General features: G+C 45.8%; 1 protein-coding gene across 2 annotated transcripts in view; it reads right to left on the reverse strand.

Annotated features, from left to right (window-relative positions):
* The window catches only part of MTRR (5-methyltetrahydrofolate-homocysteine methyltransferase reductase), a 51,264-nt gene that overhangs the window by 23,807 nt on the left and 11,009 nt on the right, over nucleotides 1–16,448 (reverse strand). For both annotated transcript variants that reach the window (XM_074329096.1, XM_074329095.1), the window contains exons 6-14: nucleotides 14,520–14,642; nucleotides 12,892–13,045; nucleotides 11,948–12,036; nucleotides 9,028–9,208; nucleotides 6,867–6,909; nucleotides 6,172–6,334; nucleotides 3,738–3,856; nucleotides 2,496–2,588; nucleotides 2,195–2,377 (exon numbers count right to left, since the gene is read on the reverse strand). In XM_074329096.1, coding sequence (XP_074185197.1) covers nucleotides 2,195–2,377; nucleotides 2,496–2,588; nucleotides 3,738–3,856; nucleotides 6,172–6,334; nucleotides 6,867–6,909; nucleotides 9,028–9,208; nucleotides 11,948–12,036; nucleotides 12,892–13,045; nucleotides 14,520–14,642 — 1,148 coding nt within the window. The remainder of the gene's footprint in view (nucleotides 1–2,194; nucleotides 2,378–2,495; nucleotides 2,589–3,737; nucleotides 3,857–6,171; nucleotides 6,335–6,866; nucleotides 6,910–9,027; nucleotides 9,209–11,947; nucleotides 12,037–12,891; nucleotides 13,046–14,519; nucleotides 14,643–16,448) is intronic.

The raw sequence follows: 16,448 nt of genomic DNA on the forward strand, positions 1-16,448 counted from the left end.
ATCAATGTTTAAGAGAGACGTTTTTTACGAATCCTCTTTAATTCACGAATCTAATTCCCCTTCCCTCCACGTAGCCCTCCCTCCATTTCTCTGGAAAGTGTCCCAACAGGTCTTGGAGCCCCAGGCACCTGTCACTCTGCCCCTCGACAGCGGCCTTCACCGGTGACCATTCTAACAGGCACAGCCGACCACACAGCTCACAGCTTACAGTCCTCTAAGGCGTCCACTTCCCAGGAGCGGCCCAGCTCTTAAGTGTCCAAGGACCTTCGGGGTGGCTCCTGTTACCCGTCACCCCCTCCCCCTTGTCATGGCGCACAGTGGGACCCGTCTAAGCCTTCCTGTGCTTGCGCACGCACACACAGATTAACAGACAGGTTACTCAGAACTTCTGCGTGCCTGGCCCTTCCCTTCCCCACGTGCTGTGCCGTCTCAGCTCTTTTCACCGGCAGGAAGGGTAGTACCCTCCCCGGAGCCCCAGCAGGCCCAGGAATGGCACTAGCTGCATTGTCAGCACCTGCGGCTGTGGCTGTGCCGCCAGGGAGCACACGTGTAGGGGGAGGGGCGCACCTCACTTATCTCTGTCTCCCTCACCCCGGACCAGCACCAGGCACTCATGAAGCACTGGAACGTTTGCTGAATGAACACCAGTGTCGGCCAGGACCCTCACACAGCAGGCACGGAGCCTGCCCTGCCCCTCCTGGCAGTTTCTTTAAAAAGCTGCCTGCAGTGGCTGCTCACCTTCCTCATCCACACCCCCGCCCCCATGCCAACACGGCTTCTACCCCTCAGCCCAGGTCACCACCAGTGGCCGCCGGGTGCCACAGTACTGGTCCCGTCTTCTTCTGACTTGTCTATCGCTGGCATGTACTGTTCCCTGGGCTTAGGGTCAAGTTCACTCCTTCCATGGCTCTGTCTGCTCTGCTTGGCCCTGCGTCCCGGGGGCTGGTCCCTGACAAAGGCTGTGGGGTGTCATCCGGGGCCCTCAGCACTGACCACAGTATGAACTCTATCATGTCCCCCACAGATGTAAAAAGGGAAGCACCAGCGGTCGGGAAGGACTACGTCTGGGTTCTCGTCGTAAGACGTTAAGATGCTCTCCCCATTCTCGATGCTCAGCGGCTCCTGTACCTGAACCATGGGTTCTGCCTCTATTATTTAAAGGTGCACCCCAACTCCACTGTATTTGATCACTGACTGTCCTCCACAGACAAAAAGAAGATCAAGTACTTAATTAAAAGCTGAATGTAAATGAACACAAATCCAGAATCTCTGTCCAGCATCGACCTAAAGCCGTGCTTTTCAACTGAGTGAAAAACCCATTAATGGGTCATGAAATCAACTGGTAGCCAAAGCTAGCTTTTCTCAAAATTAAACAATTGAAACAGAAGTTACCAGAATGGGTCATAAAAATAAACAGAAAAAGTTTTGTTTTATGAGACTCAATTCAATTATATTTACATGTATCCTAATTCACTATGCCTGCATTTCTTTTTCTGTATCATAGTGTAAAAAACAAACAAACAAACAAACAAAACAAAACAAATCTGACTTGGTTACTTAGAGAAATGTGTGAAATGTCAGGGATGTGTCAGGATAACAAAGAGTAATTTCTTATTTCAAACCTCCTTTTTCATTAGCAAGATTTTTTTCAAGTCCCATTAAACTAAGTAGAAAAGTTCCTAAAATTTTTATTTTCTATGGCCACTTTGGGTTTCTCTAACAGCCCTTGCCTCAGAAAGGAGACAAAATTAACATAAGAATGACTCCAGCTAAGCCAACACAGACCTTACAAACTACACCTTGAAGAAAAAGGATTCTGGCATCCATTCTCAAGCCGAAACCACAGCACCCTTCCTTAGCTAGGTCAGCCGCACCAATCACACATTCTCAGATCAACAAAACCAGTCCTGAGACTTCGAGTTAAATGATTAGTGTCTCAGCACAGATTGTGACCTTCAGAGGCTTAAAGCCATGTATTTAAAATGGCACAAAGCATGGCCCAATACAGCAATTTTCACCACTGTTTCCATGACAACTTCTTGGCTGTTAAAGGTATGTCAGTCATTTCAGAACCTGCTTTCCATTCCTGTCCTTAATGAAGTATCTCATCCGTAGGTGTCTGGATTGGTGACACCACTCGGTGCCCTGGTCCTTGACCACACATCCCCGACTGCCCCGCCCAGCTGGCACTTACCCACACACATAAATATGGCCCCGCTCCTGGAAGAGCAGCCCTGCCACCTGCTGGCTGTGCAGCCGGAGGCTGTCTTGCACATACTTTACTGGGGCTTCCTCCTCGCCCGCAGGAGTGTCTCTGGAGAAGGAAACCTTCAGGTGAGTGAGGATTCCACGTTTATGGAAATGTCTGAGCTCTTCTCTGAAACACAGCAGACAATGGATCAGTAGGAGGTCTGTAATTTGCAGGTGAAGGAGTCTGCAAAGAGGACTGCAACCCTCGGTTGGGTCTGACAATACTAGAACTGTAGGTAGAGTACCTGAATAAATAATCCCTATCCCGATGTCTGCAGCCAAAAAACAACCACATCGCTCCAAAGTGTCTGTCTGGGTGTTGTTCTTGGAGTTTCTCTCTAGGTTGAAAAGAAAGTTGAGATGTTTGACATAGAACAATGTGTGCCGCTAATCTCTTTAGCCAGGAAACACCAACAACCCAGATAGGTCTGTAAAATCCACGTCTGCTGTCACGGAAAGCTCATTTCCTGAATGAACACTTTGTTCCTGGCCGGGAGCCTTGGCCACGCCAGCAGACATGACCGTATGTGTCCCTGTGAGCTGCAGACATGTACGAGCTCCACAGGACACTGCTACAAGGACCATTCAAAGTATCACATGTGACACCTACACTAACTTCTACATTAAATACTAATGGCAATTTCTACATTAAATACTAATGGCAATTTTAGGAATAAAATTAATTCTCAATTCATGCAATGGAAAAGTGGCACAGGGCTTTAAAAGACAGTCTGCTGCGGGGTGTCAGAAATGGGCACACCCATGAGACACGCTGAGTGTCTGCCATCCCTCCTTTGTTTTAAGGAAAAAACTAAAACAAAACAACAAACAAACTACGTACAAAAGGTGTTAACTACACCATCTGGGAATAGTATATAAGAACTTTCATTATTTCACCAGCCGTGAAAGAAGTACAATTTCATTTATTTATTTTGTATCAAATCATTCTGTCCTGACACAACGTTACATCTGTTACTGTCATTCTGTTGAAAATTACTGATTTAACTTTGAAACGTTTGGTCTAATTGGATCTGTGGATCCATTACCACCGAGTTTATATATTAGGTTGGTGCAAAAGTAATTGTGGTTCAAAAAGTTAAAAATGGCAAAAACCGCAATTACTTTTGCACCAACCTAACACTTCAGTTACAGATGGAACAGCCTGCACATTACTGTAGCACACAGCTCCGCCTGAAGTCTGTCCCCAGCTGCACACGCTAGAAACGATGGTGCAGCAGGGGAGAAAAAGTGCTGCAGTGAAAGGAAGTCCCAGCACAACGTAAGCTCTCCAGGAGACATCTGTGTTTACTTTTCCCGTGGTGACAATTATGTTGTTACGCTATCACACATCTGATAATCTTTTTTTTTAATAGAAGTTTTACAACCGAAGTCCAATATCCTAAAAACCGCTGAAGAAACAAAGCAGCTCTGTGTTACACATTTCCACCCAGGATGAGCAGGGATCCGTGGCCACGCTAAGCACGTACCTGTGCTGCAGGAAGCCAATGAAGGGCGCGATGCCAGTTCCCGGCCCCACCATAATGATGGGGGCTGAGGGGTCACTTGGTAAGTGGAAAGAGTTTGTTGTTCGAGGAGAGATGGGTATCTGGAATATTAAACCAATGGTCACGTGTGTAAAAGAAAACCGAGACAACGCACATAACCAAGATGATCCTTGCTGAAGAAATCAGTGTAAATTCCCCTCAAAGAAGTGTTATTAAATAGCAGCATTAAATCTTATAGAAACCATGACAGGTTTGTCACTACAGAGAAATAAACAAGTCTGCCTTGCAAATTATTTTTCATCAAAATCAACGATGTTTTAAAAATGACAGGCAAGATATTCCTACGGTAGAACATTGGTGAGAAATCATCAAATTATTTTTCTAGTCCCATGAATACAATCTGCTTCCTAGTATGAACCCACTGTATATATGATGGAGAAATCCGAAAAAATGAAGATATGATGCTTCATGTTTGCACGTACGGGGCAATGAGAGTAACATCGAGACAGGGTGAAAAGTTTCAAGTGAAAATTAAGCAACTGAAAGAGAAAGTAAGGGCTTGCTCCTTGCTAGGGAACTGTGCTGTATCTGTTATTCTGGGTCCAGTGTTACTCGTTTCTGTGCAAAACTAAAGGAACAAGTGATGCAGATAAGACCTTTGTGCTAAAATTTCAAAAGATTTTTCTCCTAAATCATGTGCCAGGCAGGGATTCGTACAAGGAATCAATTTGAAAATACACTTCTCTTCATTTCACTTTGCGATATGCACAATTGGTGAGATATGCCAGATTGCAACATGGCGACACTAAGAGTTAAGAATGACAGGAATCCACTCTACATTCCATGCTGGTCCATTTTAACCTTTAATTCGAGGAAAAGCATATGAAGTTCATCAACAGGATGAACACTATCCCTGTTAAGTGAAGAACTGGCAGAGCTGTCAGACGACTGCTCTCGTTTTGGAATGAGACTGCAATCACATTCGCCCTGTTTACTTGATTTTCACTTCACTATCTTACTGAAGGTAGCATGACAAGCACTAGGGAGAGAAAGGAGCAAAACCCAACCCTTGTCTTCACAGGACTTACATTCTGGTCGGTGGAAAAGAAAAATACATTATCAACAAACACATATCCCACAAACGATGAGGGGTAACGGCAAGTGCCAGGAAGCAGAATCAGACAGGACACGACGGGTATGGCAGGATTGCTACCTGGAGCTCTGTGTCCTCAGGACGACTGAGACCAGACAAGCCAGCTGGTCCTGCAGGAAGCAGGAAGCCTCAGAGGGCTCCAGCTCCAGACACGTACCCTAGCTCTCCTTAAAGGCTGCAGGTGGGCTCTGCTCCCTGGCTGCCCCTCACTTGGGATCCAAGCCCCAGGAGCAGGCCTGGCCTGGACCAGCCTGTCCTTACATCAGAGGGAAGGAGCCAGAGGGGGGCAGGAGGCAGCCATGCCAGGCCATCAGGCCAGGGCTCCTGCTGGGGTTTTACTGGGCGGGCTGAACACCCACAGGAGGGGCTGGCCACCGCCCCAGGGGCGGGAACATCTGAAAACCTCTGTCCTACCAGTCGGGGAGGGCCTGTGTGGGTCACGCTGCTAACACTCTCTACTCTTCCGAATAAATTATGGTTCTGCTAAGCACCGTGAAATTTACAGTTTTAAGTGGTATCCTTTCTATCTGCACCTCTGCTGTCTGAATGTTAGGCAGTCAATACAAATCTGTTAAAGTGGGGGAGGAAGGGAGAAGAAAAGGGCGTGAGGAAAGAAAGAACACGTGAAAGGCATCCCTATTTGGTATTGTGGTAAGTTATGGATAGACTTGTATTTTTTAACTTTCTGGAGATCACCTGCTATTTCTATATATTCATTAAGTGACATCATACTTTTATGTCAGTACTCTAATATTCCTTTCCAAAAAAGGAATTTTCTCAGGTTCTCCATATTGTGTTGCTACATAACCAATCTAGGAGTACGGAGGGGTAAGGTGACACAGGGACACACACATACACCACCTCTGTTCTAGACAGCAGACTAGGAAAATACCAAGTTAAAGGGCAACTTCAGCAGCAGTTTTCCCTTACACCGCTCAAGTGTATACCAGGTTTTAATCCCCCCTGAGGGCTATGAACTTTTCAACTCCGATAACTTACAGCAACCAAACCAGTCACTAGATAACACTACAAATAACTCGTTCATTTCTTCAGTATCACAGAGAAAGAGGATTTCACAATACAGCCTGCAGTTTTTGTTGCTGTTCTTTTAATTTCAATCATCCTTATGGATGGGACTGTAAATTGTCCCCTATGCACATGGTCCTGAATGAGGTTTAGCTGCGTGCTGTATCAAAACATACAACATGTCACTAAGTCCAGGCAAAGAACATAACTAATGATCCCGAGCGACACTCCCAGTACCTGTGCGGCCCGGGCTTTCCCGCCACCGGGAAGCAGAATGGACTCAGCCAGCGAGGCCAGCCAGCCCGTGCACACGCCTCTCCGCACACCCTCCGACGTGCAGGACGGAAACTCCACCACGTTGAAAACGAAGCGGAGCCTCCCTGGGTGAGACAGACTTGAGCTGCAAAGACAGATGCGTGTTTAAACTCTCTGAGGACCAACACATAAAGGGCGAACGGCTTCTGTACAGCAGTGAGGACGTCTCCCAAAGGGCTCTAATCTACCTCCAACTCCTCAGAGGGAGACTTCCGTTGCTACTTAAAAGGCCCCGGCCCTGCGCTCATTTTGTGACGCCATTCAGTCAAGTTTCTAATGACCTGTTTGCCTTCAAGACGACGTAAGATGTGTGCAATCTTTCCTGTCTCTTCCCACCCTCCCCCACCACCCAGTGAAGGTGGGGGTGCACCAGTAGCAGCAGCAGGGAAGGCCCCAGTGGGAACCCGGGGCTGGAGCATGGGGGCCCCCCAGTCTCTGAGCCACTGGAGCACAGGAGTCCTGAGCACGTCTGCTTCATTCCGTCAGGCTGGTTCGTGTCTTCTGCAAATCCGGCAAGTTTTCATTGATGGGTTTGCAGCTACTAAGGATTTGGAAGCCAGAGCTTCGCAACATTTTGGGAGAAAGATGCCATATATTATGTTAATAAATATCAGTACCTTGCACATGAATATGGTCTGGGCTGCAGCTTAGGAAGATGTTCTAGGAAAAAAAACAATTAAGAAGTCACTGCGACTGAAAATAAATTGTACGTAAGTGGTAAAACATTCAAGGTCTGATTTGATTTGTTTTATTTAGAATACTCAAAATAATTTGTTTTAGTTTTCAATTCACTGAGTCTAAGTAAAATATTACTGAACACTTTCTTCCATTTCCTAAAGTAAACCTGACCTACTGTGTTTCCTTAATCTGAAACCAGTATTTCTACCTAAAGGCTGGTTTCTTAAACCAAAGGATGCTAAGAATAGGATCCATGAGTGGACTTCAGGGTCAAGGAGCCAATTACATTTTCTGTGTGTGTGTGTCCGTGTGTGTGTGTACGTGTGTGTCTGTGTGTGTGTGTACGTGTGCGTGTGTCCGTGTGTGCACACATGCGCAGTTTTCTGGGCAGAGTGTTCAGTTTTCAGATTTGAAATAAAACCATGACCCCAAAAGATTACAGACCACTACCTTAAGAATTATGGGAAATACTTAGGCTTGCAAGTCTTCCTTCTTATATTTACATAACAATAACAAAAAAATGGGAGTGTAGTGATGGGCATTTTAAATCAAATTATCCACAAACTCGGTGGATTCAAGATACATAGGTGCTCTTTCAAAGAATGTTAAGGAATTAATACCTGAATACCTACTGTCCACTAACAAGCTTTGGAATTTTTCAATGTCATATATTCGTAACAGTAAAAATTTTCAACATCGTGTTTGTAATAAATATTTAGCAAAAATATGGAAAAACCTTCCCAAAAAGGCTATTTCAATAAATAGAAAAAGTTTTCATAGACAGCTCAACTTAATACTAAGCTTTAGAAATATTAAGCTTTCTTAAGGAAATTGGAAAGTAATTTAAATTTTTATAAGTCGCAATGCCTTTATTCATTTTTTACATAACTATGCAATAAATGATACCTACGTTTTAAAAAGGTGAGAGAAAAACTCATGAAAAGAACTGAAACAGATTCCTCTATGACCTAGAGCGTCGCAGACGCCATGTGACTTCCTGCCCATGTCAAGGTCCCAAGCCCATGCTGGCTCTGAGACGCGGCCATGATCTGTGTGAACATGGCAGAGCAGGGCAGCGGGGCCTCACTCAGTAACACTGCTTCACCCTTTTCAGGAGGAGGAACGAGAACAGAATAAAAAGGAAAAGAAAGCAGGGCCTGACTTCTAAAGGAGAGGGTCCTTAATCATACTGGGCAAGAAAAGGGACCTTGCTGGCCTAACAGCAAAAAGCACAAAACATGTTTTCCTGTCACCAAAGACAAGGGCAAATTTTAAGGATTATACTACTTACCACTACAGGAAAACGGACAGAAGTTGACAAAATTACAAGCACAGGAAAGTCATAAAGGTTTAAAAATCCTTAAAATTCCTGTAGTCACCGTTAGTAAAAGTCTCCAGTCCCTTCCTGAGACGCCTCTGAAAGTACCTCCCCTCCCCCGACACGAGACCCTCAGGGAGGATCGTAAATTTTCCAGTTGGAGTTTGAGAACCCCAAGAGACAAATGAGCAAAAACCAGGATGAACTTCCACCTGAGTATTGTGACGGGCGCCCCCAAGCCTAACTAACGCCCAGACCCACTCTGAGGGAGGCCCCTTGTACTGGTGCGACATGGAGTCCCTCTCTGCTCCCTAAACTTGGATTTGGCCAGATGGGGACACTTCTGTTTCCTGCACACAAAGCACACACTTCACCAAACTCCATCAATTAACCCTGATGTTCATTATCTTTGAAACAAATTTTTTTCTTAGAAAGCTCACTTTTAGATAAAATTAGGCTAAATGCTTTCTAAAAAAACAGTAAAATTAATTGAAAAAAAGAGGCTGAATGCTGAGCAAAAAAAAGAGCTAAGACTGGGTACACTGAAAGAGAAAATGATCATGACAATGGTAGAAGTAAAAAGGAAGACATGAAAGAGGTGGCAGAGGGATTCTTTGTCTTCTGGATGGCATTTCAGATGCCCAGGTCCCCTGAAGACAAACTGTAAGGTGTTTACTCCTGATCACTGAGAGGTGTCCCCAACTCTGCATAGAATTCAAAAGGTGATAGGAGAGCTCAGTGTTTGTGACCAGAGGCTGCCCTGGGGCGCAGGGACCACTCACCGAGCAGGAGGCTGAGTGGTGGCCGGCAGGATGGGAAAGCCAGCAGGAGGTCTAACAGGCAGACACCCGCATCTCTTACAAAACGGTTGTAGTCGGCCGCCCCCTGCCTGCTGCACAGCTCTTGCAACCTTCGCTTTTCCGAGCCATTGCTGGTACAGCCCTCCAGGGCCCGCAGAAATGCCTGTGGCCAAAGCAAAGGAAGCAAACCGAAATTTCCATGCGTTGCGGTTACAGGTAGGAGAGTATTCGTCAGTCTTCACCTGGGGATAGACCCAATTATCCAAGAAAAAGTGAGAGAGCTGTTCAGAGTGTGGTCAGGAAGAGAATTTACTTTGCTGTTGTTTTAATGTCAGCCTGTTAGCAAAACCGACTTTAATGTTCTATTTTTGGTCACCTTTCCAAGATCCTAAAGCGACCTTGTCAGTCACAAGTATGACCTGAAATTCCATGTCTGGTGCATGTGACTAAGGACCATCACCAAGTCTCATAAGTGAACACTGGCTCAGGGCACCATGCTGGCCTTGTCCTAACTGACAATGAACGACAACACAGATCTCTGCATTCATCTGACAACTGCTAAGTGCCTTCTACGTGACAGGCGCTGGGCGGGTGAGGCACTGGGAACAAGATGACACGCCGAGCCTGTCAGGGTGCACAGGCCAGTGCGAGCTGTGCAAGGAGTAACTAGTGTGCAAATGCTAGCCACCCCGACGGGGGCACACGCAGGACGTGAGGGGCTGCCCAGCATGCACGCCTGCGCCGAAGGTGGCCCCACGAAACACAGGAAGTGAACAATGGCTGACCAGATGGCATGGCCACGTGACGGCACAGGAGCAGGCAAAACTTGGGGACCACGTGCCGTTCAATATGGGTGAAGAGAAATGTGGACCTGGGACAGAAGGCTGCAGGGACAGGAGGGCCAGAACAACAGCCCCCCTCAGATTCACCGCAGAAAGAGGAGGACGTGAACAAATAAAGCAAAACAAAGTACTGAATCCCACGTCTCAAAGACTGAACCAAGTCCAAGTTTGTGGACCGAAGACCAAGCTTGCTAATGATTCTGGGTCTCCAGGAATGCCACGCTTATCCATTCTATGGCAGGCACGGTTCTTGTTACCCAAGGTGCTTCAGGAACGAAGCACTCCAGCAAGTAAGCTGCTTCACGCGCTGTCAGAAACGCTACTCGGCGCTGCCACGTTTTATCCCATAGCTCAGACACTGTGGCCTGGACTCAGTGGCTCTGCAGGGGTCACGGGTTCCCAATGGCTTAGCCCAGAAGTCCTGCCTCAGCTACCCAGACACTAACACACGGCGTGGCCTTCTCTCGGTATCGGACCCAGAACAGGTGCTCGGACAGGCGTGGAATGAACGAACACGCTGACTGCGTGGCTCTGTGGTCATGTAAGTTTACCAATCACACTGCATCACTTTCCCAAGTCAGCACAGTTTCCTAAATTACAGTAAAATAGTGGCAACTATGAACCCTTTAAGATTTTTCACATTAGAATTACAGCAACTTTATGGTAAAAAAATAGGAAATACTGCACCGTTTGTAGAGAACAAGCTGACAAACATTACTAAAATTTAAAATGCAAGTATTTTTAAAGTAGCAATTCTATGCCAAGGAATTTGTTTAAAACTATTTCAAACAGGTATGAAAACATGAATACAGTGTAAGAATGTTCATCTTGTTTTATTTAATAGTGAATAACTAGAAACAACCGTCAATGATTAAATCAACAACTTAATTATGCTGTGTCCACACAATCTGTTAAAAATATCTGCAATATATTTCCCTGTTAGGACATACACACTATTGATTTCTTTTTAAGTGAAAAGGCATGTTACAGAACAGTACATAGACTATAGGACCTCGTTTGCTTTTTATTTTGCTTTGTTTTTTTAACAAAACAAAATTCAAGCATTATAAAAGTTTGATTATAAAGGTCTATCACTTCCTGAATTATTTATTTTTGTGTCTGGAATTTTTAGTGAGCATATTACTTTTGTATTAAGGAAAAATATTTTTATATCTATACTTTATGAAATTTAAAAAATGGTAGAATTGAACTAAAATTCCGAATTTATTGAATTTAATCAAAAAGATCTCATCACAGTGAATACCAAAATTGCTCATATTATATCTATGACTGAGCATCTCTCTAAACCAGTTTGCTTCCCAAAGGGGACAAATACAATAAACACATTAATAAAAGAAAAAAATGGCACGGTGGAAGGTGGCGTAATCTTAGCACTATTTATGCTCACTGGCAACCCACGCTTGGCGAAGCACAGGTTGGGAGTTTTACCCATTAACATCCACTTGAGGGACATGGTTAGAAGACACCCTTACAAGTTTGTTTTTTAAATAACGCTCCTGGCATAATACTGACATCTAGTGGATTGATCGCTCTACACCAAATTCCTCGAAACATCACCATAGCCTACGAAAGCCCTTCAATTTTTCTTGAAGAATTCTGACTTAACAATAATTGTGAAGTTTTACACAACAGGAAGCTTAACAACAATAAACAGGTGGCAAGTAGGAGGGGGAAGTCTACATTCTCATAAGTTTCCTGCCATTCGTTAAAGAGCAAGAGTCAGTGTGCAGCTGGGTAACCAGGTCATCTGCATCCCTTTTGTCACTATTTAATGCGCTACATCAAGCAAGACTAAAAAAAGTGCTATTTAAGAAATCTCATTTCAATAGTAAACATAAAATTTCAATATAAACACAACATAAAAATGCGTGTCTATGACAATTATAAAGACACCACAAACCCTTGGGAACTAATTTTGAAAACATGCTGTGAAGACCATATTTTCTAAGACTTCAAAGGGCAAATAAGCAGACCTATTTAGTAAATCCAATACAGAGCAAAGCATATTTGTAAACAGTTACCCAAAGAAAGAAAAATACCTTTTTAGGAATTGCTCGTATTTCAAGGCACCAGGTAAGAATGAATTGGAGAGAACACTTCTCAGGGATATGCTGGGGCAAGGTTGCTCCTTTTCAGGTAGACAGGAAGGCATTCATGACACAGAAAATAAACAATAAAATATTTTGCACTCTTAAAAACACAGTAACGGTAATACTTTATATTATAGTGCTATCAAATTGCAATATGATTTGTGGCAATGTTTATTCAGTCAAAAAATTTCCCCCCCAAAAATAGAGCAGAAAAACGCATCTTACAAAAAAATAAAAGAATTATAATTTCAACAGCATATTATATTTGCCATAGCAACCAAATCTAGGCATGGCAAACAAATGAAAGGAAAATTATCCCAAACCAAAGAACAAAAAGCCAACAAAGGCTGTGGGCCATTAGCACTGCAGGACTCTCATTAAAAATTCTATAACTGAGCTCAGGTTCAAGACTCAGCAAATAACTAAAAAACTAACTTCCTTTAATTCTGGAAAAAACAATTATTTATATTAAATAAGCAATACTATGCTAGGATAAACATAACAGGAAAATACCTTTCCAAAACGGCTCATATCATAAAGAAGTTCTCATCGTATGACATTTTAATACATGAACTTAGAAACAACGTAACACTAATTCCAAAAAGCAAACCAACAAATCAGCCCAACTAAACAAGCTGCTTCTCCAAACCAGTTACACTCCCTTTTCATGTAGATAAGTATCCAACAAACGTAAAACCCATCATCATCTCACTGACTGCTGTGAAGGCCGCGAGACCACTTAACACCAGCCTCTGCCTGTCTGAGCCCCGACAGGGACCTGACACTGAGGGACCCCCGATGCTGAACGGGAGGCTGGGGGGGGGGGTGGGCGCCGCATTTCTTACCTCTGCTTTGCTGCCAAGGACACCCTCAGAAGTACATCAAGGACTTACCTTTCTTCTTGGTGTCTGCCTTAATTCTCACGAGGACACGGTGTTCCCTTTGGTCTGCGAGTTGCAGTCTTTGGAGCAGGCTCTGTACCTCAGACTCGCTGTTGGGACAGACCACGTTGAAGGAATCTCCTGGCTGATAGGTAAACTCCGTTTCCTAAAGAAGAACAGGAAACAAAAACATTCCGTATGAAGTAAAGGGTTTCAGCTGTGGGTAACAAAATCAGTTTTTATTATATGACTATTTAAATACATGAATTACAAACAAAATCATTCTAATTGCAAAAATCTAACAAGCCCAACTAGCTGAACAGACATCCTTTTATAAGTTATGTTAAAAATGAACTTCCGTAGTAATCCCATGTTTTGCTTTGTATCATTGAGTATTTACAGACTGGAAACGAAGACCCGCCTCACTTGCCAGAGTAAGGACGTCAGTCAGCAGTGTTCCACGCAAACCTCCCTCCTACGAACACACACGCCCACAACATTGAGGTGGTGCTAGCCGCAGCACTGGTTTTCAACTTCCTCTCCTTTGGGGAGGAATAGGGGTGGGAGAGGGCACTGCTGTTTCCTTAATGAGCAGAGACTGTCATACCACCTGGCTTGGTCCTGGCTGTGAGCAAAGGCACTCCCGACAGCGTGTCCCTTTAGAGGTGCAGAACACAGACCAGAGAAGTGGGGGGCCTCTGACCACACACACATTCCTAGCCTGTGAGGGAAACGCACTGCACCCACCAACTGGCCAACCCTTGCCTCTCTAGGACAACAGTGTAGAACTGCAGAATGAAAACTAAAATGCTTTCGTGTCTACAGAGCATTTAACAATATGGATTAAAACATTCAAAAGAAACATGGAACTACTCAACAGTGTGTAAGCAAAACCATCTAGCTTTGATGCCTGTCATATTTCTTTTTTTTCCAAGTTCAATGAAATCTATACAAGCAGCCTTGATGCGCCCTGACTTTTCTGAAATCGCAAGCCACTGAACTTCTCAGGACCGTCATCAAAATACAGGGCTGAGCTACACGACCTTGAAGAGGTACTCAAGCACTGAGGTTTCAGGATGACCAGTTTCTTAACCTGAGGTCAATGGAACGGGGGCAGGGCTGGGGAGGGGCTCGTGGATGGAGTTCAGAGAAGCAGTACATGGCGCTCCCTGAAAATGGATAAGAAATGCTGACAGAATCCTTTCTCTGGCAAGGGGGCCTGCGATATTGTCGATTCTCAAAGGAATGCGCGCCAGCGCTCTGAAAAATCAGCTCTTCTGATGCCTGTCTAGTCTGAGCTCCATCTCCAACTGGCTGGATGCCTGCAGGTTAAGACCTTCCTTTTTCTGTGCAAAATGCTGTTGTGGTTCCACGATTCGTTCATGGCTGAGTAAGCCAGCAACACAATTCTCTCATGCTGAATCCCCTCCGAGTCAGTCCTCATTTCAGTCACCCCCCCACACACCCACCGCCCGTCCCAAGTGAAAGAACACAGGTGAGAGGTGGGGAGAGTGACAGGCCCAGAATAAAAGGCCAGATGTCCTGTCGGAGACTTGCTCTCCCTGTGAGACTACAACCCCCACACGGGTCTCTGCGTGTCTAGACAACAGCTGTGCTGGGAAATGCATTCTGTAACTTACCGAAATGTCCAACTCGACCAGAAGCGTGGTCTTTACGGCATCATTCGTAGTCAGCTGAACTGCCTTTGAAATTGGAACTTGAAACACGGGACCCAGTGAAGTCACAGACGCTTGGCTTTCCTCCTTGAGAAACAAAGACGATAAAACAGTAAATGCAATTTTCAGGTACACTTAGCAAAAGGTCACTGAGTGACCAGGTAAGATCTATAGTCTCACACACCTCCCTGGACATTAAGCATTCTTTTCTAAGGTAGGTGACTACAGACATTATGCTTCTCAAGCTTTCAGAAGAGAAGCTCATCCATATTTTAACCCCCCTGTATATGAGACATTAGAATTTCGGAGATACAGACTAAACATATCAGCTCCCTGCATTTCCACATAGACGTCTATCTTCCTAATAAGCTATGCAGGAGGAAATAGTATACGCATGCAGTTCAGGAAGGAGATTCTGACGGACATGATGGATGTTTAAGGTTGGAAGGTGTGTGTATGGATGGCCACGAGAACCCCCAATCACAGGCAGTGCTGTTCAACAGAGAGCTCATGACGGGATGTCCCGTACCTGCAGGGGCCAACGCAGGAGCCACCAGCCACAGGGCCCACTGAGTATGTGACATACGGCTAGTGTGATTAAGGAACCGAATCCCTAATTTCGGTTACTTTTCATTTATTTAAGATCAACAGGCCACACGTGCCAGCAGCACTGATATGAGCACAGGTCCTGGAAACCGCAGAGACCCAGTTCGGTGCTAGCCCCAGGCCTTTCCCACCGTGATGCTCCTAAGTTCTATTAAAAAAGGAGACTCACCTTTAGAAAACACTGGTGAATTATTTTCAGCTACGTACTTATATGGGAAAGCTGGGAAGGGGGTCTGGGGTGAGAGCCTCGTATTAACATGTGGGGCACTGGGACCCGCCCAGACTGCCCGCAGTGAGCTCTCGGTCCCTCTGAGAATCACCCTGCCCAGGTCACAGCTCCTTTCAGAGGCAGCCCACGTCCAGTGACTAATGAATGACTACAAAGCCCTTTGCCCCAACTCAAGACAACTTTGAAGGCGAACCCCGGAATCGGAGGGCTATTGTTAAGACTCTGTGCTGAAGGAAGTGGACAAAGTACACACACGACAGAAGGCTGACGTGCTGGGCCAAGGCGGGCAGAGCACAAACTCAGATACAGGAGTATTTCTAACTGGGACACTCTTCTCGGACACAGGCATTAACACCCCGGCAACAGGCTCCAGATAGGAACATGCCAACAGTACAGCTACCAGAGGAAAGACAAAGCGAGAGCCTCCACTGAGGCAGAAACAGCAAGAGCTGCGTGGCCAGCACTGAAGGCGGGATTAAAAGGCTCCGAGAAGGGGGGCTAGTCCAGGGGACAGAGCTCTGGGGAGCCCACACCCCCCAGATGACAACGCGCTCTGGAGCCGCCAGACACACACCACTGCCAAGGCCAGCACTGCTGCTGAGGGCACCGGCATCCCTGAGGACGCCAGGCTGCCCCCTGGTCGAGTCAGTGTGCCAGACAGGGCCCCACAGAACACAGGGAGGTCGGGCACGGACCACGCAGCCAGGCGGGCTAATGATCGTCGGGAGCGACATCAAGGGGCTGCCGGGGCCTGACTCCCAGAAGCAGGGGGATGGCTGAGAACAGTGTCAGGACACGCCAACAGGAAGACACTCAATCCTCACGATGAGATGCTGACAGGTCACGAGCAGGAAGCGGCAGGCAGCTGCCCAGGAAACACTCCAGGAGCCTTGCTGTTTCTGGACGCAGCCCACCGACTGTAGGGCAGCCCCGCAGGAGGTCCCGGCCACACCACAGGAGCTGCACTCAGGGACGCTTCTGCCAGTCCTCGCCCAACGTACGTGTGCACTGGGCCAAGGGGACCCCGGGAGAGCTGAGGGGCTGGCAGAGGATCCCAG

This window comes from Rhinolophus sinicus, linkage group LG03 (genome assembly GCF_036562045.2).
Source record: "Rhinolophus sinicus isolate RSC01 linkage group LG03, ASM3656204v1, whole genome shotgun sequence".
NCBI classification, from domain to species: Eukaryota; Metazoa; Chordata; class Mammalia; order Chiroptera; family Rhinolophidae; genus Rhinolophus; species Rhinolophus sinicus.